This window comes from Callithrix jacchus, chromosome 20 (genome assembly GCF_049354715.1).
Source record: "Callithrix jacchus isolate 240 chromosome 20, calJac240_pri, whole genome shotgun sequence".
Classification (NCBI taxonomy): Eukaryota; Metazoa; Chordata; class Mammalia; order Primates; family Cebidae; genus Callithrix; species Callithrix jacchus.
In genome coordinates, this window is record NC_133521.1 from 24930152 (window position 1) to 24952428 (window position 22277).

The 22277-nt window shown below is 57.2% G+C and overlaps 2 protein-coding genes and 1 pseudogene across 3 annotated transcripts in view; 2 read left to right on the forward strand and 1 right to left on the reverse strand.

Moving 5' to 3' along the window:
* The first annotated feature begins 907 nt into the window (after positions 1 to 907).
* On the forward strand, positions 908 to 7062 carry HSD11B2 (hydroxysteroid 11-beta dehydrogenase 2). The gene is made up of 5 exons (XM_003735318.6): positions 908 to 1314; positions 5122 to 5334; positions 5458 to 5643; positions 5749 to 5886; positions 6104 to 7062. The coding sequence occupies exons 1-5, from the start codon at positions 1050 to 1052 to the stop codon at positions 6517 to 6519; spliced, it is 1218 nt and encodes a 405-aa protein (XP_003735366.1). The 5' UTR covers positions 908 to 1049; the 3' UTR covers positions 6520 to 7062.
* On the forward strand, positions 1387 to 4035 carry LOC144580607 (uncharacterized; annotated as a pseudogene).
* Positions 7063 to 7516: 454 nt separating the features above from the next.
* The window catches only part of ATP6V0D1 (ATPase H+ transporting V0 subunit d1), a 42020-nt gene continuing 27259 nt past the window's right edge, over positions 7517 to 22277 (reverse strand). For both annotated transcript variants that reach the window (XM_002761068.6, XM_078357489.1), the window contains exons 3-8: positions 13798 to 13976; positions 12359 to 12438; positions 8728 to 8805; positions 8424 to 8600; positions 8247 to 8324; positions 7517 to 8148 (exon numbers count right to left, since the gene is read on the reverse strand). In XM_002761068.6, coding sequence (XP_002761114.1) covers positions 7987 to 8148; positions 8247 to 8324; positions 8424 to 8600; positions 8728 to 8805; positions 12359 to 12438; positions 13798 to 13976 — 754 coding nt within the window. In that variant the 3' untranslated portion in view covers positions 7517 to 7986. The remainder of the gene's footprint in view (positions 8149 to 8246; positions 8325 to 8423; positions 8601 to 8727; positions 8806 to 12358; positions 12439 to 13797; positions 13977 to 22277) is intronic.

The following is a 22277-nucleotide window of genomic DNA, read 5'->3' on the forward strand; positions in this document are numbered from 1 at the left end:
GAAAAATCCACCCACACTCATATCACTTATTTTACCCCCTGGGGGTGCAGGTGTGCAAGGCATAGACCACCCTGTCCTAGAGGCTGCCTTCATGATGCCCCACAGGCCTGGCTCTTGAGACTAGTAGGGGTGGGGCATAGGTAATGGGAGACCTAGGTGCTTCCTCTGACACCCTACCCCCCACAGACCCCCACACACATACATTTGTGAGGCCGGATGTCGGGTTGTGAGTCCTCAGAGGTAAGCCCTGGAAGGAAAGGGAAAGACGGGACACAGACTCCAAGAACCAGGGGCGGTCGTCCTGCTTCCCCGCCAGCCCCTGCTCGCGGTTTTGTGGCCGCAAGCTGCTCTGGGGTGAGCGCGCCTTAGGGTGTGTGCACCAGGGACCTAGCGCCGCGCACCACGTGGGAGTGCCGCGCGTGTGTGAACGCGGGCGGCAGCGGGAGCGGGGACCGTGTGAGCACCGGCTGGTTCTCCGCGGTGTTCCTGCAGGCTTGGCTGCCGCGGCGGTGCGATCAGCAAATGGCACCGGGATGCCAGTTGTGCGTGTCCTCAGGGGTGCCGAGCAAGTGTGAGTGGCATGTGCTCACCTGAGCTCTACGGCTCGGCGGCCCCGGGCGGGTGGGTGGGGGCGCGGCGGGGAGCGGAGGCCGGGCACCCGGGCTGGACCAACTGGCCCTCTCCCTGGCAAGGCCCGCGGCCAGGCGGCTCCTCGAGCGCAGCAACTTTGGAACTTCGTTCTGGCTTCTTCCAAATCGAATCTGGTCGAGGGGGAGGGGCGAGGGGGGCACCTGCCCTGCGGAGGGTGCTGGGAGACAAGTGGAGGAAAGCCCCACCCCCTCCCCGCCCGCGCCCCGCCCTCTCCCCCGCCCCAGGGCTTCTTATAAGCTCGGCCCGAGGGCTAGCGGAGAAAGCCAGTGTCCCTCCCGCGCCCCAGGCCGGTGTTTCCCCGCACTCGGCGTCCCGGCCCCGACTCGCTCTCTCTCAGCTCCTCGGCCCGGCCCTCCCGGCCCTCCCCGCCCCGCCCCGCCCCAGCCCGCCGGGCCACCATGGAGCGTTGGCTTTGGCCGTCGGGCGGCGCCTGGCTGCTGGTGGCTGCCCGCGCGCTGCTGCAGCTACTGCGCTCAGACCTGCGTCTGGGCTGCCCGCTGCTGGCGGCGCTGGCGCTGCTGGCCGCACTTGACTGGCTGTGCCAGCGCCTGCTGCCCCCGCTGGCCACACTCGCCGTGCTGGCCACCGCCGGCTGGATCGCGTTGTCCCGCCTGGCGCGCCCGCGGCGCCTGCCGGTGGCCACTCGCGCGGTGCTCATCACCGGTGAGTGCGCGGGGCGCGGAGCGCGGGGACTCCAGGCTCGAGGGCGGGACTGGACACTACAGGACTGACTGCATGGGCATGGCCAAGGCGGGTTCCCCAGCTCAGGATTGGGAGAGTTCTCCTCCCCTGGGTGCAGGGAGTGAGCCAAGTAGGGAGCGCCGGGCACCTCGCCAAGCCCGGGTTCGCTACCTGCTGCTGCGGGGAGTGTTGGAGGGAAGGTGAAGCAGGGAGCGGGCAGGTTAGAGAAGGTAACTGACTGGTGGCTGAGAAAAGGGAGCCTCCTGGAGTTTGCAAGTTTATGCCATGCCCTTTTCCAAGAGAGCAGTCTCTGGGGGCTTCGGAGGCCTTGAGAAGGGAGAAACGTTACCCCTTGAACTCTGCGTGACGCCCTCACCTGAGACCCCCCCATCTCCCATTCCCTGGGGCCAGAGGGAAGAGCTTAGATGGGGAACTTTCCTACTCCACCCATCCCCCACTGGCTGGGATCCTTGGAGTTGAGAAAAGCTTGAGGTCACCATGAGGGGCAACTGGACATTCAGCGATCTGTCTAGCCACCCACTGCCAAACTGCTGAGGCAGCAGTTCGGAGCCTGCACCGCACCCCACCCCAAGCCCTCCTGGTCCTCAGTGCCCAAGAAAGAGCTCTTGGAAAGCTGGACTCAGGTGCCTCTGGCCACCTGGCTGAGCTCCTTTGTCTGCAGCAGGGAATAAATCTGTCACCAACAAGAGGGAAGGGGAAGGGGGGCTGGAGGCCTGGCTGGAAGTGGGGAGGGGGAGAAAGGTCAAGGGGCACTGACTCCATTGCATGGGGGAGGGGCAGCCTGGTCTCTCCCCCAATACCCATGGCTTTGGACAGGTGCTCTGGGCTCTGTCCTTGAGCTGGGCCTTGGCTGGGGCAGCCAGCAACCTGGCTTCTCAGAGACCTCGGTTTAGTAGGGGCCCTGTGTGATCAGATGGGGCTGGGGGAACTTTCCGGAGAAGGAAATTCTTGAGTGGGGCCTTGGAGGATGAGTGGAGATAAGTGGAGCATGAAAGGTATCTCGGATGAGAGAAAGGATGTGGGACAAAGGCTTAAGGCAGGAGTACACGTGGCCTCTTTAGGGAACAGCCAGTCTAGCTGTGGGGGCAGTGAGGGGGGGACATGAGGTGGTTTCCTTGGGAGGGGCCACGAATCAGGTAAGAAGCCAGTCTGCTGCGGCAGAGTAGGGGGGAAGGAGGCACAAGGGCCTTCCATGCACTCCAGCAAAGATGGTAGAGATGGGGCAGTGTTTGGGCTGGACAGGAGAGACCCAGGTTCCAGGAGCAGTTTGAAGCCTCAGGGGATCCCAGTTTCTGGGGTTTGAGGAAGGAAAGCCAACAGACACCGCTGGTATGAAGCAGGGGCCAGGATGTGGGCTCTGCCTCTGGGGACAGTGCAGATCCCCTCATGCTTTCTTAATTTGTGAGCCACCTCAACAGGACCCAGGCCATCTGCAGGTACTAGAGGCCGACCCAGGCGGTCTTTCCTGATATCTCACCTCAGGCTTGTGCTGCTGCTGTTGCTTCTGGCCTTGAGCATGAGAAAGGTGAGAGGAGGGATGCTTTCTATGACTTGGGCTCCCCCAATCTCTGGCTGCAAAGCTGGGGTTGGGGGAGAGAGGACCACCGACCTGCCCTATACAAGCATCAGGAGGTCTCCAAGCTTTCCAGGGCCTGAACACTCCGGGGCTGTCTCTCAACACCCAGCTGCAAGACAAGTAGGTGACCAGGCTCAGTCCCACCTGCCAAGAACAGTCTTGGGCCCGCCAGAGCTGCTACTCCCTCTGCCCCTCCTAAGAATGCTTGGAGAATCTCTTGCCGAGGCTACTCCTGGAGCTCAGCCGTGGGGTCAGGGTTTGGGCTGAGGATCAGGTGCACATGTGTGCGCCAATGGGTGGTAGGAGTTGAGCTCATTGTGAGAACATCCAGCCAGGCTGGAAGTATGTACAGGTATCTGAGTGTGTGGATGTAAGCAAGAGGGTGTGCAAGATGTGGGTGACTGTGTTGGCACCACAGAGTGGAGGCCTGTGGTCAGCTCAGGTCAGAACTGGGAGGTCCATTTCCCTTGGGAAGCCCTGTCTGCTCTGAGAGGGACCCGCATGCAAGTGCATGCATGCATGCATGTGTGTACACACACACACACACACACACACACACGCACACACACACAGCTTGCCTACCTCTCCAAGGCCGACTTGTCTGGGAAGGACCCATTGTCAGCATGGGCTGGAGCCACACAAAGCCCTGCTCAAAGCCCCCTGCCCAGTGCTGTTCTCAGTAGAGGGAACAGAGCTGAGATGGGGAGACAGTAATGAGGGGTCCAGGAATAAGGAAGAAGAGTTGCTTTGCAGCTTCTGTTTCAGAAGGGGGTGGGGGTTGAGGGGTGGGGTTGAGGGCCAGGGGTGGGAGCAGGGGGGGCAGGGCAGAAAGCCTCCCACCTCACTAGCCTTTCCTCTTCCCTCACTGGCTGCCCATGGAGCCAGGATCAGCATGGGAACAATCAAGGAGGCAGGGGCTTATCAGTACTACAGACCCCTACACTGGCTCTGCCTGGTGGTTCTTCTCTCTGCATATCAAAGACAGAAATTAAACCTCCAAGAGTGATAACTGACCTCTGTCACACTTGTCAGGTGTGGGAAAGGAGTCAAATGTAGGTCTGTTCTCTTCTCCGTCCATCATGGTCCCTGTTCTGGAGGCAAGTAGTCTGGGGCTTAGAAAACACCCCTGTTGCCACTGATTGGAATTCCAAGGGTCTGGGTGAAGTGGGGATGGGCCTCCAGCCTGAAAAAATAGTAGAGGGTGTTGAGGCTTGGAAGGGAGGTGGGGCTCAGGTTGTATGGGGCCTGAGTCAGGGAGCTCAGGCTTCATTCTGAGGACTGTGGGCAGCCTTGGAAAGGTTTGCACCACAGAGGGATATTGTCATTTTTGGAAGGATCCCTCTGGCTGCTTAGGTAGAGAAGGGCTTCAGGAGGGCAGGAAGGGACAGGACTAGAGAAGGGGCTGCTTCCGAGTCCAGATTAAGGGAAGAGAGGCCTGGCAGTCAGAAAGGAAGAGAAGCTGGATATGATGGCTCACACTTGGAATCCCAGCACTTTTAAGAGGCCAAGGTGGGAGGATCGCTTAAGCCTAGGAGTTCAAAACCAGCTTGGGCAACACAGTGAGACTCCCATCTCTGCAAAAAAAAAAAAATTTAAGAACCAGCCAGGTGTGGTGACACATGCCCGTAGTCCCAGCTACTCAGGAGACAGAGGAGGGAGGACTGCTTGGGCCCGGGGGCAGCAAGATCACGCCACTGTACTCCAGCCTGGGCAACAGAGCAAGACCCTTGTCTCAAAAAAAAAAAAAAAAAAAAGAGAGAGAAAGAAAGGAAGGGAGGCTCTGTGCTCTGTACTAATACTGTGTCTGTGAACTGTGGCCTAAAATCAAGCAAGCAGAACCATACTGGGACCTGGGACTGTCCCTGACTTGAACTGCATGAATTTGGGAAGCAACTTAACATTACTAGGCCTCAGTTTCCTGTTCTGTAAGCCACGTTGATGGGGTAGCCATGGGAAGTCGGGCAGATGACAGCTGTCACGGAGTTGGTGCCCGAGGTTCAGCTAGAGAGGCAAAGCCTGTCAGAGATGGGCCTAGGGAGGGAATTAGGGTTGTTGATTGCTGGTGGCTTGGGTGTGCAGGGCAACATAGTGAGAGGCAGGGGCCTGGATCCCATCCAGACCCTGGCGATTCTGGGGTTGTCTCAGGCTGGGCTGGGCCACAGTGGAGTTCACTGACTGCTTGTCCTGGTCAGGCTGTGACTCTGGTTTTGGCAAGGAGACGGCCAAGAAACTGGACTCCATGGGCTTCACAGTGCTGGCCACTGTAATGGAGTTGAACAGCCCCGGTGCCATCGAGCTGCGTACCTGCTGCTCCCCTCGCTTACGGCTGCTGCAGTTGGACCTGACCAAATCAGCAGACATTAGCCACGTACTAGAGTTCACCAAGGCCCACACCACCAGCACTGGTCAGTGGCAAGTGTCCACCAGGAAAGGGCATGGCCGGGCGGTGGAAAGGACATGGGGCGGGGGGACTGGAGGTTAGCTCTTGGGCTGACCTGAGGCTTCCCTCCTCTGCTCTGTGACCCCAGGCCTGTGGGGCCTGGTCAACAATGCAGGCCTCAATGAAGTAGTTGCCGATGTGGAGCTGTCTCCAGTGGCCACTTTCCGCAGCTGCATGGAGGTGAATTTCTTTGGCGCACTTGAGCTGACCAAGGGCCTCCTGCCCCTGCTGCGCAGGTCAAGGGGCCGCATAGTGACTGTGGGCAGCCCAGCTGGTGAGTGCCCTCCCCACAGGAGCAAAACAGAGCCCCCTGAGGTGGGGGAGGGCTCAGGGAGCCCCTTGCCAAGGCTGAGCTGCCCCATTCCCAATCCATCCACAGGGGACATGCCATATCCATGCTTGGGGGCCTATGGAACCTCCAAGGCGGCCGTGGGGCTGCTCATGGACATATTCGGCTGTGAACTCCTTCCCTGGGGGATCAAGGTCAGCACCATCCAGCCTGGCTGCTTCAGGACAGGTAGGAATCAGGGCTGGGGATGGGATGGGGATAGGGAACAGAGCTGGAAATGGTCTTATGGGGCGGGGCGGGGGCAGGGGCAGGTTTGATGAATGGGCATGGCTTTGGTTAGGTACGTGGTTTTGGCTGGAGACCTGGCTCGGGTTAAATAGATCTAACTGGCTTTGGCTCCCCTAGCTGACCCCACTCTGACCTTGCCTTGCCACTCCTTCCCCAGAGTCAGTGAAAGACGTGGGTCGCTGGGAGCGGCGAAAGCAATTGCTGCTGGCCAGTCTGCCCCAAGAGCTGCTGCAGGCCTACGGCAAGGACTACATTGAGCACTTGAATGAGCAGTTCCTGCGTTCCCTACGCCTGGCCGTGCCCGACCTCAGCCCAGTTGTAGATGACATCATAGATGCGCTGCTGGCAGCTCAGCCCCGCCGCCGCTATTACCCTGGCCAGGGCGTGGGGCTCATGTACTTCATCCACTACTATCTGCCTGAGGGCCTGCGGCGCCGCTTCCTGCAGACCTTCTTCATCAGTCACTGTCTGCCTCAAGCACTGCAGCCTGGCCAACCTGGCACTACCCCACCACAGGACCCAGCCCAGGATCCAAACCTGAGCCCAGGCCCTTCCCCAGCAGTGGCTCAGTAAGCCATGTGCACATGTGGCCCAGCCACTGCAGCACAGGAGGCTCCGTGAGCCCTTGGCTCTTCCCCACAAACCCTGAGCATATTATGATCCCCCAAGTCTGTCCTGGACCCTCGCCTAAAGAATCCCACCCCTACCCGGCACCCATGGCCAATGCCCAATCCAGGCCCGGTGAGGCTGAGGTTTCCCAGTGAGCCTCTGCACTTCTCCACTGCCCAAACAGACCCTCCTGGCACAACGCTCTACCCTGCAGCTTAGAGAACTCTGCTGGATGGGAGTCTCATGCAAGACTTCACTGCAGCCTGTCACAGGACTCTGCAGATAGTGTGTTTGCAAACTAAGGAGTGACTGGGTGGCTTGGGGACCCCCTTAGGATTGTTTCTGAGCACCAGTGCCTCAATGCTGCAATTGAGGGCTAAATCCCAACTGTCTCTTGACTAGCTCAAGAATTAGGGCCCCAACTACCCACCCCCAAGCCACAGGAAAGCACTTACTCTACTTCCCAATTGCCACATTTTAAATGAAGACAAATTTTTATTTCTTCTAGAATGGGGCAGATGTTATGTTTTGAGGGAGTGACTGGCTGGCTGGCTGAGTGATATGGTGTGGACAGGGTGGCAACTCCTGGGGCTCAGCATGGGGGCTGGGACTCCCCTGGTAGACTGTGGTTCACACCTCCCCCTCCTCCACTGACCTCAGGCAAATCATTTAAGATCATGGGTTTCCTCACAGTGAAATGGGAGTAATGACCCTGATCCTAATTGCTTGAAGCAACTGGGGAAGCCAGGGTCCCTCCAGGGCCAGCACCCAAGCTCCCCAGGCCTGTATGCATCTGAGCCTCCAGCAGAGGAAGGAGCTATCTTCCTGGGACTCCCCAACCCTGAAGAATCCGGGCTGCCGACTGAGGGAGGGAGGTGGAGGCTTAGGCAGGGTACTTAGCAAGGTGGGGTCACGAGGGAAGTTAGGAGAGGTACTAGGGCCTAAAGGAGACAACAGACAGTTGGGCTTAGAGAGGGCAGTTTTATTGTCTCAGAGGGGCAGGGCTGAGGGAGGGAGTGAGGAGTAACGTCCCCCAGGCCCCAAGGACACACACGCTATCCTTCCCATGGGCCACCGCTCTGGAAGTGACCCACAGAGGCAAGAGGAGGCTCGCACTGCCCCCAGGGTTCTCGGGCTAGGGAGGAACATGAAAGTGACCACATGCTTCTTAGACATGTCATTGGCTGTAAACACAGGGCTGAGGGGGCCTCCTTGCTCTGGAGGGGGTCTTGGTCCATCCTTGGTTGGGGGTGCCCAGCCCCTTTTTAGGCCTACAGTCTCCAAGAGGGTCAGGGGAACTGGGCAGCTGCTAGGACAGTGTGCTACACCCTGGGCAGGCAGTTGAGCCACAGGCTTGCCACAGACCACAAATACACACACACACACACACACACACACACAGAGTGCAATTGAGAGCCTTGGGCCAGGATGCTAGAAGATAGGGATGTAGTTGTCAATCTTAGCGCGGTGGCGTTGGGCGATGCACTCAGCAATCCACACGATGTTGCGACACTCCTGTTCCTTGAGCTTCACAAAGGCATAGAAGACACCAAAGTGGAACTGGTTCAGGAAGGCCAACTTGTTCAGCTTCACCTATGGACACAGGCAGATGTAGTGTCCAGGTGGCCATGGCCACAGAGTCTAAACCACGAGTTTGGCCTCCCTCTGACAAGCTTGCCCCGCAGACTCACCTCATGCTCAAAGAATCGGTCCTCCAGTGTCTTGTCTCCGGGGTTGCTACCTGCACCCTCGAAGAGCAGCTTGTACTCCTGGCCAGGAGGGTAGGGGGAGCACGAGCATGAGGGTGCTGGGTGGGGGTGCTCAGTGACAACATACCCACCCACCGTCCTGCCAGCCAGGGCACTCACCGGGTAGTAATCGGCCACGTTTTTGACCTGCTCATAGTCATCAGCTCGAGCCAGCTGTGCCAGGCCCTCAGGGTAGAGCCGCCCACAGTGTGGAAAGAGCTTGGCACGGTCCTCTTTGGACAGCTCTGTGCCGAAAGAATTGATGGTGATGATGAAGGCGCGGCGGTCTGCTTCGAACTGTGGAGCCGGTGCACAGACAAGGAGAGAGGGAGGAAGAAGAAGGCAGTAGCTAGTCAGCTGGCAGAGCCTCCCCCAGGCCAGGGCTAGCGGGCACCAGCAGGCAGGAGGGCAGGCAGGCACTCACCTCTAGGATGGGGCACATGGCATCGGCTGTTGTCCCGCCCAGTAGGGTGCAGAACTTGTAGAAGGACTCCAGGTAGGCCTGTGCAGAGCATGGAGCTTGCTCAGCACAGGCAAGGAGGCTCTGGAGCTCCCTCCTCCCCTCCCCAACCCTTTTCAAGGTGGGTACAAACACACCCACGGCAGGGGAGCCAGGGCAGCCCTTATGGCAAAGCCCGTGAAACACTTCTGTGAATCAGCAAAGTGGCAGCTGCCTACAGCCTCCCACCCAGGAATGCCAGGGAAGGGCCCAGCTGACTGTTTGCAGGGGGTGAAGGCTGCAGTCTCCTTCACCCCCTCATCTCATAGAAGGCCAGGCTTGCAGGGGTCCTCTGACGTCCCCCTGCTGCTCTGCCTTCCTTTTCCCCAAATCTTTCCAAATCCCCCCTTCCTCAGTCTCAGAAAATAAGGTGTGGCCGAGCGAGGTGGCTCACACCTGTAATCCCAGCCCTTTGGGAAGCTGAGGTGAGTAGATCATGAGGTCAGAAGTTCAAGACCAGCCTGGCCAAGATGGTTAAACCCCGTCTCTACTAAAAATACAAAAAAATTAGCTGGGCGTGGTGGCAGTCACTTGTAATCCCAGCTACTTGGGAGGCTGAAGCAGAGAACTGCTTGAACCCAGGAGGCGGAGGTTGCAGTGAGCCGAGATCACACCACTGCACTCCAGCCTGAGTAACACAGCAATACTCTATCTCAAAACAAACAAACAAAAAAACAGGTGTCCGTGGGTTGGTGAGGGAAGGTCATGCCTGAGAGTCCACAGGGATGGAGGGAAATGAGTGGCCTAGGCCCTTTCTGCACCCTCCCTTTCAGAACACCTCCTCCTTCCATCTTCCAGGCAGCCCCTCAGCATCATAGCAGGAACCAAATTATCAGGCCAGTTCCTGCTGAGGGATGGTTATTGCCTACACAGACGTCAGCTGGGCACAGTACAATGGCGGGCACATGGGCTGCCGACAGGAACAAGCACTTCCTACCCAAGCAAATTGGATCTGCTGGGCATGAGGAAAGAAGAGGTCAGCCCAGGCCCCAGGTCCCTCCCAATGCTAACTCATAAAAGCAGCCATGCTTCTTCCCAACACCCTCCCCATGCCAAGGAAGGTGGATGATTTTACAGGCCCCATGGGGAGCTCCCTTGTAATGGCCACCCTTCACTCAGACCTCCCTGGTCCCATCTGCTGGCATGGGCTCAGAGACTGGCTCCACAGGCTAGAGACTATACTTCCAGCTTGCAAGCAAGGGCTGGACGGCATGGAAAGCTTTTCAACTGAGGTCTGACCTCTAAAGTGTGGAGACCTTTCCACCAACCACCAGCTAACTTGGACCCAGGCTCTGCTGCTCCAAGAGAGACAAGATGAGACCCAGGAGTCCATGAGCCCAGGCATGCCCTGGCCAGCAATACTGGACAAGCCCAACTCAGGGGAAGGCCTGAGAGGGACCTCTGGGATCACAGGAAACAAAAATCTAGGACAGGTCAGGGAATAAGAAGCCTAGAAGAGAGAGTTGACCTTAACACAGAGGATCCCAGGAATCAAAGGACCTGAGTGGCAGAGACAGCTGCCAACTCCTCCCGTGGCGTCGTGGTACCTTTCAGTCCCACCTCCTTCCCTGTGGCCAGCCAAGCTGGCTATATAAAAAAAAAAAAATCCTAAGGCCTGTCCCAGTGGGGCCTGCACTTCCTATCTGTCAGGGAAGTCACCAACCAGGTTTTGGGATCCATGCCTTGGTACCCACCCAATTGCTTAGCCAATGTGTACCAATCCCAGGAGAGGCTGACCCGAGGGTCTATGAGGCTGGTGGGGCTCTCCTCTGGAGGCTAGGGCAGCTAAAGAAACTGGCAATATCCCAGCAACCCAGGTACCAAGGTCACCTTCCTACCCCCGCCCTGTCCCCTGCCGTCTGCCAGTCCACGGCTGCTGCACCAGCTGCCTACTGTTCCCACCCGCTGGGCGGCTGAGGGTCCACCTAATCTCCCATCTGTGGCCACCGGGCTGGGACATCGCCTGATGGGCTGGCAGTCCTGGCACAATGCCCACAGCATTGGGTCTGTGTTTACGAGCTAGTGCCTGGGCAGCCCTCGCAGCAACTCCAGCTAGAACCAGTCAGCCCCGGTGAGGGTGCGGTTGAGGCTGGGGGACAGCCGCACCCCTCACCCTGTCTCAGGGCAGGAAATCCAGCAACAGGCCAGTTAGGCGTGTGCGTGCACATGTGTATACACACACACACACACACACACGCTCTCAGCTAACTGGCTGGCCTGTGCCCTATTAGCAGAATGGGTGAGAGCGCTCACTTTTGCAAACAGGCTGAGCCAGGTGTGATCCCTGATGCTGCCAGCGACTTATTATGTGGCTTTTAGGCAACCCACCCTACTTCTCTGAGCCTTTGGTTTCCTCATTTTCACATGAGGATAATGACACTTTCCCAGTTCCAGAGGACTAAAGAAGCTGACAATATTCTTACCCCTGGTCTCAGGCCCTCTAATCTGCTCTTCACATTGTGGCTAGAAGGGGCTTTCTGAGCAGACTCTCCTCTATTAGAAACCTTCATTGGCTGACCCTGCTCACGGGACTACATTCAAACTTCTGGCCTTACATTCAAAGCACTGGGTAACTTGATCCCATGCCTGCCTCTTCTTCTAGACCTCTCTCCTGTCCGTCTGGAATGTGTCCTTCCACAGCAAACTGCCTGCCACTTGGCCCATGTTCCATGCTTTCCTTCTGCACATGCTGGTCTCTTGCCTACACCACTGCAACCTCCAGGCAGACCCCTCCCCTATCACCAGACCCTCACAGTGCTCTGGCCCAAGCCCCTGCAGGGAGACTGGAGGGCCTGGGCTCAGGCTGTAGCTGAATGTCAGCCAGCTCGATCCAACCAGGGCAGGAAAGGACTCTCACCCAATAGACTGGTGAGGTCATCAGGTACTTGGCCAGGGCCATCCTCAGCCCGTCTAGGGTCCTGGTGCTATAGCTCAGTACCTCACTACAGTCAGAGTGCAGCCTATCCCAAACACCCCTAACCCTGGGGATAGCCCACCTTTTATCCCCAGGGTTGCCCAGTCAATGCTATAGCCTGGTGGGAAGCAAGAGGCAGGCAGGGGATAAGGACAGTGGGAAGCAGTATTGACTCCAAGCTTGGGAACCTACAAGGGACATAAGGACCCAGCTACGCCTTGCTGGGTCCCTCCCTCCACCATAACTGAGCACACTGTTGCCTTTGCTCAAGTGCCTTTCCTTGCAGGCAATAGGTTAGGTAAGGCAGTTCCAGGAGCTACAACCTGGGTGATGGCCCGTGACCTTCCTGGATGCAAGGGGAGCAGCCATCCAGAAGCCAGCTCTAACAAGCCAGCAGTGGAGCACCAGCCACTCCTGCTGATCTTATCTGAGCCCACCACAGGCACTACGGGATGGAGAACCTGTTTCGCACAGCCTTGTGTCCAGCATGGGAGCCAGAAAGTAAGCAGATAAGCCACCGGGATATGAGCCTGGAGTATCTGCGTCCTGTCCCAGTACCTCTCACATAAATCACTGCCCCACCACTTCCCACAGCCCCACCCTCTGGCAAGCCAATCCCCCACCGCTTGTGTGGGGCATTACCTTGTAGAGGGTATTGCGGATGATCTCGATGTTCATCTCATCAAGGTCCTGCTCTGAAATGCAGTCCTGGAAAAAAGCCGCTGGGGAGGAAAGACATGGTGTGAGGGGTGGGCAGGTGGTCTAGGCCAGAATCCTGATGTTCAACTTTCCTACAGGGCACAGAGGGCCCGTGCCACAAGGCCCATAGGGCTAGCTATCGAGGGGTCCCTAGCCGGGGGTATTGCCTTGGAAGTGGCAGAAGCAATGCTCTGGGCCATGCACACTGACCTGGGTTTCTCCTGCCTCCTTGCTCCTAAAATTGATTTATAAAGGAGGCGGCTAGCCATACATGATCTAATCGCCGTTGGGGCAGACCCAAGCTTAGACCTTGCCAAAGACAGGCTTGCATAAGAGGCGGTGACATCCTCCCTTCTGGAGGGGCAGTTGTGGATTTGGGGCCTGACGCCTACTTCTCTACATCCCCCAGAAGGCCTGGCACCCACACTTGGAAAACCAGCCTCCTCCTTAGGACGAAGAATGAGCCCAACAGCAGGGAGGGCATGGACCAGTGACCCAGAGCCCACTGTGGGGTTGGAAAGAGAGGCCAGAGCAGGATAGAGCACCCCCATCCCCCAAGAGGGTCTGCAGACTCACTGAACTATCTCTTCTTTAAAGACTGAGAAACTGAAGAAGCCACAAACAGCCCAGAACCAGACAGAGTTGCTGGGAGAGTCCATGGCAGACAAAGTCGGTAGGTAGGGCTCAAGCCTCTCAGCTGAGAACCTAATGCAGCTTAGAGCCCTGTGGTTCAACCCTGGTGGCTTCTTGGAGGTGGTGCCCCAGGCCTAGGACTCTGGCTGTGAGGACACTTAGTGCCTTCTCCTCAGCCTCCTAGGCAGGCAGGAGCTGGTACCGGCTAAGCTGGGCCCTGCAGGAAGACCTTCATTCCCCCTCCCTGGCTTCTGACATGGACTTTGCATCCTGCTGGACACTGCCTGACCTGGCCCAGGGGACCTGCTCGGTGGAGGCAAGTGACACTGTTTGCTTCGCTCCTCTGCCTCACAGGCAGCTAGCCACTCTGCCTCTGCTTAGGCTCTAGCTTGGGGCCACAGTCTGTCGGAGCTCCTAGGACTCTAAGAGACTGGAGCCTCTCTCTCACTCTTCTCCATGAGCTCAGCCTCCCTCTGCACTCTGGGAAATCACACTGCTTCACAAAGTGAGATAGTCCCAGTCAGGCCTTGGGGTAGCCTGCCTGGCCCAGCAAAAGCAACAGGACAAGAGCAGAAGAGGGGCAAAGTGAGGAGAGAATGGGAGGAGGAAGTTGAGGGGAGACAAAGGTAAGCAGTGGGCAGGTCTCATGTTCTGGCTCAGGGTCACCCCCCAGGTGGTCCACAAACCCCACCCTGATGCACTGATGCTGATACCACTGCCCACCTCCCGTGACCACCACAGCAGCTCACCGAGAGGAGTGTCCACCAGAATGGCATTGTAGAGCTCTGCAGGTGTCTGAGCAATGTTCACGGCCTCCATCTGCTCGAAGCTGCCTAGTGGGTGGCACTTGGGCACAAGCTCAGCGATGGAGCGCTGGTGCAGCGTGCCCGTGATGAGCAGGATCACATTGTCGATCATGTAGCTGTAACTACAAGAGGTGGGCAATAGCAGGGAGCCCATCAGGGTCGGGGCTGGGAAGTCTTGGCATAGCACCATACCCTTGGCCCCCTGCACAGGCCATTGCCCCTTAACAATGTGTGCTGACTCATGGGTGCTGTAGATAAGCACCAATGTCTCATCTCCCTGCCCACGTTCCTCTCAAGCTCCTGACCACCCCCACTGCCAGGGACATAGGACAGACACAGCCCCTCCCTTTGAGGGGCAGGGGATTCATGCCCTGTGAGGGATTGGGACATGAGTAACTACGTCACATCGTGAACAGTCTTCTAACAGGACACGGGAATCAGGCACAGGAGGTGAGACATGTAGCCCAGCCCGGGTGATGAGTGTGAGAGCCTGGGAGATTAAAGGGCTGGGAGATGAAAGCGTGTTCTAGGAAGAGGCAACAGCATGTGCAAAGGCCTGGAGGCACTCACTGAGTGACGGATGCATTCGAGGAACTGGCACGGTCAGGACTGGCAAAGGGAGAGAAAGGCGCAGCAGCTGGCAGCACGGAGCTGCAGCGGGTCGGGACCAGAGGCTGGCCCTGGAGGGCCCTGGCTTTGTTTTGAGCACTAAGGATCTATAAGCAGGATGTACACAGGGGAATCACCGTCCAGTTAGGGTCGCTCTGTCCCCCAGTGGGGCAGAGGAGGAAGAGGCAAAGATGGTGAGGGGAGGAAAGGCTGAAGAAGGGAGTGGAGAGAAGCTTCTCCAGGGAAAGCCAGCAAGGAACCAATGGGAGTCCTCTAGAGTGAAGGCCCAGGTCAGGCAGACCTGCAGAGCCCAAACCAGAGATAGAGAACTACCCTCTTCCTTTAGGGCCTGAGGCCAGAGCTGGGCATCCACCCAGGACGGCCTGGATGAGACCCAGAGACCTGAACAAGAAGCTGGGTCAGGTTGATCCCAGGCCGAGGTGCCCCTCACTCTCTGCCCTGCAGAAGGTCAGTTCTGTGGGGTGCATGGGTAGCAGTGGGGGCTGTGGAGCTGGGGAGGGGTGGGACTGCCCAGTTCAGACTTGGCAAGAGATAAGGCTCTGCCTCCAACCAGTTACAAAGGGGCTGGGGCACAAAGTTCTGTGTAGTCACCTGTGTGGGGATGCAGTGAAGGGCAGAGAGGGCCCCAGGCTACAGTTAGGCTGCAGTAGCCACAACTATCCTCCAACTGTCACCAGAGATGAACTCAGGGTAAATGAGGCCTAGGGGGAATGTCCTCCAAGGTCAGGGTGGGGCTCCTATGGGAGAATAACAGCTGGGGTGGAGGCTGCTATTCTGAGCTGAACACTGAGCACAGGTTCTGTCCTAGCTTCTGGGTGGGCCAGAGCCAGGCCCCTGTCCTGTGACAGGACCTTGTGCAACCAGTGCTCAGGCTGTCCAGGGAAGACCTTAGTAGGAGGCATCTTCCCCCACACTGAAGAAAGCAAGCGGGGAGGTGGCAGTCCAGGGCCCAGGTCTCAGCTCAAAGCACTGGCCACAGGGGGAGCTCCCACAGGGCCCTCCAGGAAGGCGGCAGGAGGAAAAGGCCCCAGCTCCTGTCCTGGCCTGACCCCCACTCCCCCTGCTTGCTGTACACTCTCCCAGCTCCCACCCAGCCTGGCGCCCTGGAAAGACCTTTGCTCTCCTGGGCCTGGGGCCAGGCAACTGCCCTCTCTCCACCCTCATTCTGGCTGGGTCAGCTACAGGATGTGCACTGAGAAGAGACAGTCCCCCACTCCCAACCCAAACGGAGCGCCTCAGGCAGGGCCCACTCGCAGCTGCAAGCCAAGAGGCCCGAATGGCCAGCCTCCTCCTCCCAACCCCACAGTGCTGGCAGAGTAAGGGACCTCAGAGCTCGCCAGAGCTTTGGGCCTTGGTCTTCAGCCCCAACCTGCATCTTTTCTACCCTTGACAGCACACACGCCTCCTGCCTATGAGGCCTCCAACATCTCACAAACCCCAGAACCCATGCTACACACGCGCCACCCTACAATACTCCAGCTGCACCCTATCCAGCCCCAATGTAGCCATGGTGCTTCCTGAGACAGCCACAAATCCCCTGCCCCCAAGTCAAAGGATGCTTTCTTAAACTCTCACCCCCTTTCGGATGAGAAAAGGGAGAAAAGGACACCCCTGAGGCCTGCCTTATCCAAGTAATCCCACAACCATGAGCATTACCAGCCCCTTTGTCAGAGCAGAGAAGACCCAAAGAGGGCCAGCACCAGGCCCTCTCACACCACAAGGCAGAGGAGCTCCACGTCCCCACGGCCAGTGTCCACACACCTCCAACCATGGCCAGGGCCCCCTGCCTGGCTCTAGACACCCCATCTAGTCCCATCTTCTCAGAGGGATCCCCAGCAGCCAGTTTCCACTTTTTCAACCTTCCCTTCCTTGTGCCCATCACTCAGGGCATCTGTTTACATGGGGGAATGCTGAGCCTGGTAAGGGCCACTCACAATCACACCACCCCAGCTTCTTCAAGGCCCTCTTCAAACCCAAGCCAGGCCAGTCATGGGCGATCCTGTGCCAGGCCCAGCACTTCCCTTCCCAGGCTGGCTATAAGCTTGTTGCTGCTGCAGCCCTGTTTTTCTCCCCTGCCCAGTAAGGGGCAGAATCCTCTTTCTCAGGAGATGAGAGGCAGGACAGGCCTGGCAGAGATGATGCTGGCCCAGCAGTCTGCCTTTCTCCCAAGGCTGAGGCCTTCGGCAGGCAGAGAAATCCTCCTCCTCCTTCCCCAGCTGCCTCCCTGCCCCCAGAAAGCCACTCCACCATTCCTCCCCTCATTTGGCCTCAATAGGAGGGAATAAGGTTCCAGCTGGTCAGTGTCTCCCTCCAGGGGAAGACAGCTGGGGAGTGGAGGGCCGGCTGCCCGCCAGACCAAAGAGGCCCTTATGGGATGGGGGTGGGCCGTCTGTATTCCTCTTCCCAGAGGCCCTCCCTTACCCTATGCCTTCAAAACTCAGCTTGGGCCCATAGAAGTCTTGGGTTGGAGTTTTGGAAGCCATTTCCTCCAAGAAGCCTTCAGAGTCCCTAGCCAATCCTGCCCCTCTGCTGTGCCCTTTGGTGCCACCTGCTGGAACAACACAGCTTCTCAACCCTGGGGGCTGCTAGTGAGGCAGCCACGATGCCTAGGTACTCCTGCCAGCCTGTCCACTGCAGCCCCCAACAGCGTCTCCAGCGAGCTGCTAGTGACAGTATCTACACTCAATCACGTCTGGATTCTGCAGAGCCCTGTGCAGGGTGGAAAGTGAACAGAAATATCACTGTTTCTGAGCCCTGTCCACCTCTCAAAATTTAGTTTCCCCTATGTATCAACGTAAGAGAGGTCCAGATATGGTGGCTCACACCAGTAATCCCAGAACTTTGGGTGGCAGAGATGGGAGGACCTCTTAGCTCAGGAGTTTGAGGACAGCTTGGACAACATAGCAAAACCTCATTTCTATTAAAAAATCAAAAAAATTAGCCAGGCATACTGGCATGCGGTTGTAGTCCCAGATACTTAGGAGGCTGAGACAGAAGGATCACGTGAGCCCAGGAGATCAAGGCTGAAGTGAACTATGATCACGCCACTGCACTCCAGCCTGGGCAACAGAGCAAGATCCTGTTTCAAAAAAATAAAATAAAATAGAAGATGAGGCCGGGCATGGTGGGTCATGCCTGTTATTCCAGCACTCTGGGAGGATGAGGCGGGTGGATCACTTGAGGCCAAGAGTTTGAAACAAGCCTGATCAACTTGGTGAAACCCCGTCTCTACTAAAACTACAAAAATTAGCCAGGCGTAGTGGCGCACACCTGTAATCCCAGCTGCTCTGGAGGCTGAGGCAAAGACTTGCTTGAACCTGGGAGGCAGAGCTTGTAGTGAGCCAAGATTGTGCCACTGCACTCCAGCCTAGGCGACAGAGTGAGACTTCATCTCAAAAAAAAAAAAAAAATGAGTGAGGTATGGCCCCAACAGAGATAGTTTGAGCTCTAACCTACTCATAAAAATCCCACCTCTTGGTTCACGCCTATAAACCCAGCACTTTGGGAGGCTGAGGTGGGCGATCACCAGAGGTCAGGAGTTCGAGTCCAGCCTGGCTAACATGGTGAAACTTTGTTTCTACTAAAAATACAAAAAATGAGCCAGGCATGGTGGTACATGCCTGTAATCCCAACTACTTGGGAGGCTGAGGCAGAAGAATCACTTGAACCAGGAAGCAGAGGTTGCAGTGAGCCAAGATCATGCCACTGCATTCCAGCTTGGGCGACAACAGCGAAACTCCATCTCAAAAAAAAAAAAAAAAATCCTGCCCCTCCCCAGAAGCCCACTTGGGTCCTCCCACCTGGTCTGAGCCTTCTAGGCCTCAAGGAGCTCCTGCATGCTTGCCCCCAGGTCCAGGAGAAGAGTGGCAGTGCTGGCACTCCTTCAAGGCAGGAGCCAAGTCTAGCCCAAGAGCCCAAAACCACAGCAGCCCTACAGCCCCCAACTGCAGAGTCCCACCACCAACCCAGAAACAGCAACTATAGATAGCAAGACAGGAACTAGGCAGGGGAGCGGGGGTCAGGGGACCTGATGAACCTCTGTGACCAAGCAGGGCCCCAAGGTTGGGGTGACAGATCCTAGAGAAAAATGTAGATGTGCTACCAGGCCCATTATGCATTTGAGGCCACTGTCCTGGGACAAAGCCTCTTTCCAGCTGCCCACTCCAGGCTGGTGGCACTGAGGCCCCTGACACAAGAGAAACATGGGCCCTCAGATCCCCCAGATGGTGCGGGTTACCCGTGCCCAGGCTCTGCCAATGGGCACCTGGGCTAGACCCCCTCTAGGGAGGCTCACTCATTCAAAGGCAAAGAGGCCTTTAAGGCCCATGTGGGACTCCCCAGAGGCCACACTCACTCCTCCCACAAGAAATCTCCCAACTTCTCTTCCAAGGCCGACTCTCTTTAGGGAAAACATCATGGAATGGCCCAGATCAAGGTCCCCTCCAAGACCAAAAAACCCTGATAGATACTATCCCAAGTCACACACAAGTTAATGGCTGGGCTTGGGCACGGCAACATATTAACATATTAGTGCCATGAAACTGAGCCAGATCTCTCAAGAACATATGACAACAGTCTACTTTAGGGGCTCTATCTCACTTAGGCTGTTGGCCCCATGCCAGACATCTGCCTCATGCTAGACAGCTGCCTCTTCTCCAGCCACCTACTCTCTCAAGTGGCCTCTATCCCCACCTGATCCTGGAGTCCTCCCAATGCTGTGAAGCCATCTGTGACCCCAGTTCCATTTGCTGAAGCTGCTCCAGGCACTGTCTATACTAACACTGGCACCACCCCACTGCATCCAGTCATCTCCCTCCCAGCCCCAGGCCTGGCCCAGAGCAGGTACCAGTTTTGTGTGTGGCTGATGGCTGGCCAGGATCTACAAAAGCAGTGGACACGGCCTCTCACATGGAAGAGCAGAGGCAGCTTCGGCCAGCTCCTGCTTTCATCACCTCCTGGCAGAAGCCTGCTCCAGCTAGCCTGGGGCAGCTCCAAAAGCAACTACGAGGCTCTGAGGGATGGAGCTAAGGTGACCTCTGGGATGGTCCCAACCTCTGTCTGCAGCTGGGCCAACTTTGTCTGGGCAGCAAGGGCACTGTTCCCTCAAGTCTTCACACCCAGGACAGGGCATCTCGCTGATGCTTCTACTGCCTGGAGGACTACCCTCTCCTCTCTGGATATTCCTCTGGGTATTTCTAGGGTAGCTTCCTCCTTCCCCCAGTGGACACCATACCTGGAGGCTGTTGTGTGAGGCACAGAGCCAGGTGTGCCATGCTTACTACTCAGACATGTATAGTTCCCTCATCCTAGAAACTTCCTATCCCAATGCTTCCTTTACATGATTTTCCCCTCAGCCAAACTAGCTACCTCCATAGGGAAGCCAATTGTGATCCCCAGCCTGGGGGAGCTCCCTTGGCACAGGTCCCTCTGGAACCCCTTCCTGCAACACTCCACACACACACTGGGGATCGCCTGTTGGGGCAGAGCGGAGAAGGGAGAGTGGCCAGAGAGGTAGGAGTTAAGTCAGAGAGGCATCATGGGAGGAAGGAAATGGCTAGGGGGCTGGGGGCTGGACACTGCAGAGTGGTCAAGCCTGGAGACCTTGGCCACATGAAGGTCATGAGTAGCCTTAGCCAGGGCCTTGTGGTGGAGTGACAGAACTGTTGGAAGTTCAAGGGATGAGGGGAAATGAGAGAACAGACAGTGAATGTAATAGTTTAAGTCCCACGAGATGGTTTGCTAATTATTTGAGCTTGCTTAGATGCTGAAGAGAAGAATCTGGAAGGAAGGTGCCTGCGCAGAGGGGAATGCAGATGAGTGGCCACTCAGGGTCCAGGGAGTAAGGTGAGGACACTCACAACATTGGTGGAAGGATCCAAAAGAAAAGGAAGGGCACTTCTGCTATTGGAATGGAGCTCGGGGGATAGAGGGTAGACAAAGCGCTGGAGGCATATTGGCTTCTATTGCCTTTGTGAAGAAGGGTGGGCCATGCCCAAAAGGAGTCTGGGGGAGGAGAGCAATGGTGTTTAAGATGGGAAGGTGGTCTTCGCAGTGCTGGTGGGGGCTGCAGGGTATAGTAGATACAGCCAGAGGCTGCTAGGCAAAAAAAGCTGAGGCTGGCCAAGAGGGTGAGCATGCATGCCTGGCAGCAAGGATGACCCCCCCAAGGCTGGCTTCCTCAGCTCTCCTCCCGGCAGTGGAGGTTGGGGGAGGGCGGCTCCAGGCTGGAGGCTGCTGGGATTCTTCCAGGGCTGGGGGGCTGCCAGCCGGGTGGGACCATGAGTTGGGCAGCCAAGAGAGCTGCGGATGTTGGCAGAAGAGTGTTCGAATGATAGACCAGGGAACCTCAGCTGGGGAGGGTGGGAAATGAAGACAGAAGGGATAGCAGGGGAGGAAGCAAGGCCTAGTGTCCCGCTGAGTCCGGAACCCGTGTCCCACAAGGGACTGAGAGTGGGCTGGAGGGCCTGAAGGCTATGGGTAGAGAGGGTGTCTGATTCAGCGATTTCAGGGGTGGAGCAGTTCCAGGTGGTGACATGGCCCTGGGCAGCCATCAGTGGGGGTGGCTGAAGTACAGAGCAGAATAGCAAAGGAGCGGGTCACTGGAGATGACGAGGTCATGGACCAAGCAGACATAGGCCCTGATGGGCTGGCATGTGACTGCTGAGCTCCTCCTGAGTGAGGGCAGAAGTGAGTGGCTGGTAGGACTGTAAGCCACAATCACCCGTGAATGGAAGGGGTGGGAAGTGGCAGATTCGGAGAGCCTGCCATAGGACAGCACTTGGCTGCTTTAAGCACCCTTGGTGCTTGCTGCCAGCCTCCAGCAAAGAGCTGGCGGCTGTGAGGCCTGAGTCACGCTCTGAGTCCTCTCCAGTTTCATGGCCTGGCAGGCTAAGACCAAAACAGGTACAGCCAGAAGCTGCTGGGCAGAAACAAGCTGAGGATGCTCAAGAGGGTGAGCATGCACACCTGGCAGCAAGGATGACCTCTCCTCAAGGCCTGGCAGGCTAGGACCAAGGGCTAGCTGCACAGGCAGGTGGACCAGTGGGCAATGGGATGGGTAAAATCTACCCTCTGACCATGGATGGGCATGGGGTCAGGCCTCTTCCGGCCAGCCTAGCTGGCAAGGTCAGAACATTCACCAGGAAGCTGAAGCAGTCTTGTGCAAACAAGTCTCAGGCTGGGCTCTGGCAACAAATGTACTGCTTCCTGGTATGTCCTCAGCTCTGGCTTTGCGGCAAAGAATATAGAGGACCAGGCCAGGGAATGATCAACAGATGAGAGCTGTTGACCCCTAATGTAGCAGCACAAGAGACACCCCATTGCCAGCCACCTGCCCCAGTAGGTCCATGTTGGCATCCCTTAATGGGGGCCAGGGCAGTGTGAGTTTGGGCCTCGCCAGGACAGCAGGGAGGCTCTCAGGGAAGGAGGCCTCTGGCCAGGAGAGGGCCTACTTCCTAGTTTGGGCATGTTCCCTGGCCTTTCAGGTGTCCCAGCCTGTAATTCCTGCCTGAGAATGGAGCCCTTTGGCTGCAGTACTTACTAGAGCAAGTGGATCCTGGGCAAGTGGCTCCTAAATGCAGGGGGTGAGAATCAGGTCAGGCAGCAGGCATCTAACTCTGTCCCTGCAGGGACAATAGGCCAGGTATGCCAGGTCCCAAGGAGGAGAGTGGGGGGCACCATAATCAGGGAATGGTAAAATCTAGACAATACCCAGAGAGTTCAGGGAAATGCTTCCCCATACCACATACTCACACTCTGCCAATGCAAGGTACTTTCCTAGATGCAAGCCATCG

Excerpts from the sequence above, each read along its gene's own strand:
- HSD11B2 (XM_003735318.6), top strand. The coding sequence starts at position 1,050 with ATGGAGCGTTGGCTTTGGCCGTCGGGCGGCGCCTGGCTGCTGGTGGCT. Across the intron at positions 5,335-5,457 it reads GGCCCACACCACCAGCACTG|GCCTGTGGGGCCTGGTCAAC; the intron begins GTCAGTGGCAAG and ends CTGTGACCCCAG. Across the intron at positions 5,644-5,748 it reads GACTGTGGGCAGCCCAGCTG|GGGACATGCCATATCCATGC; the intron begins GTGAGTGCCCTC and ends ATCCATCCACAG.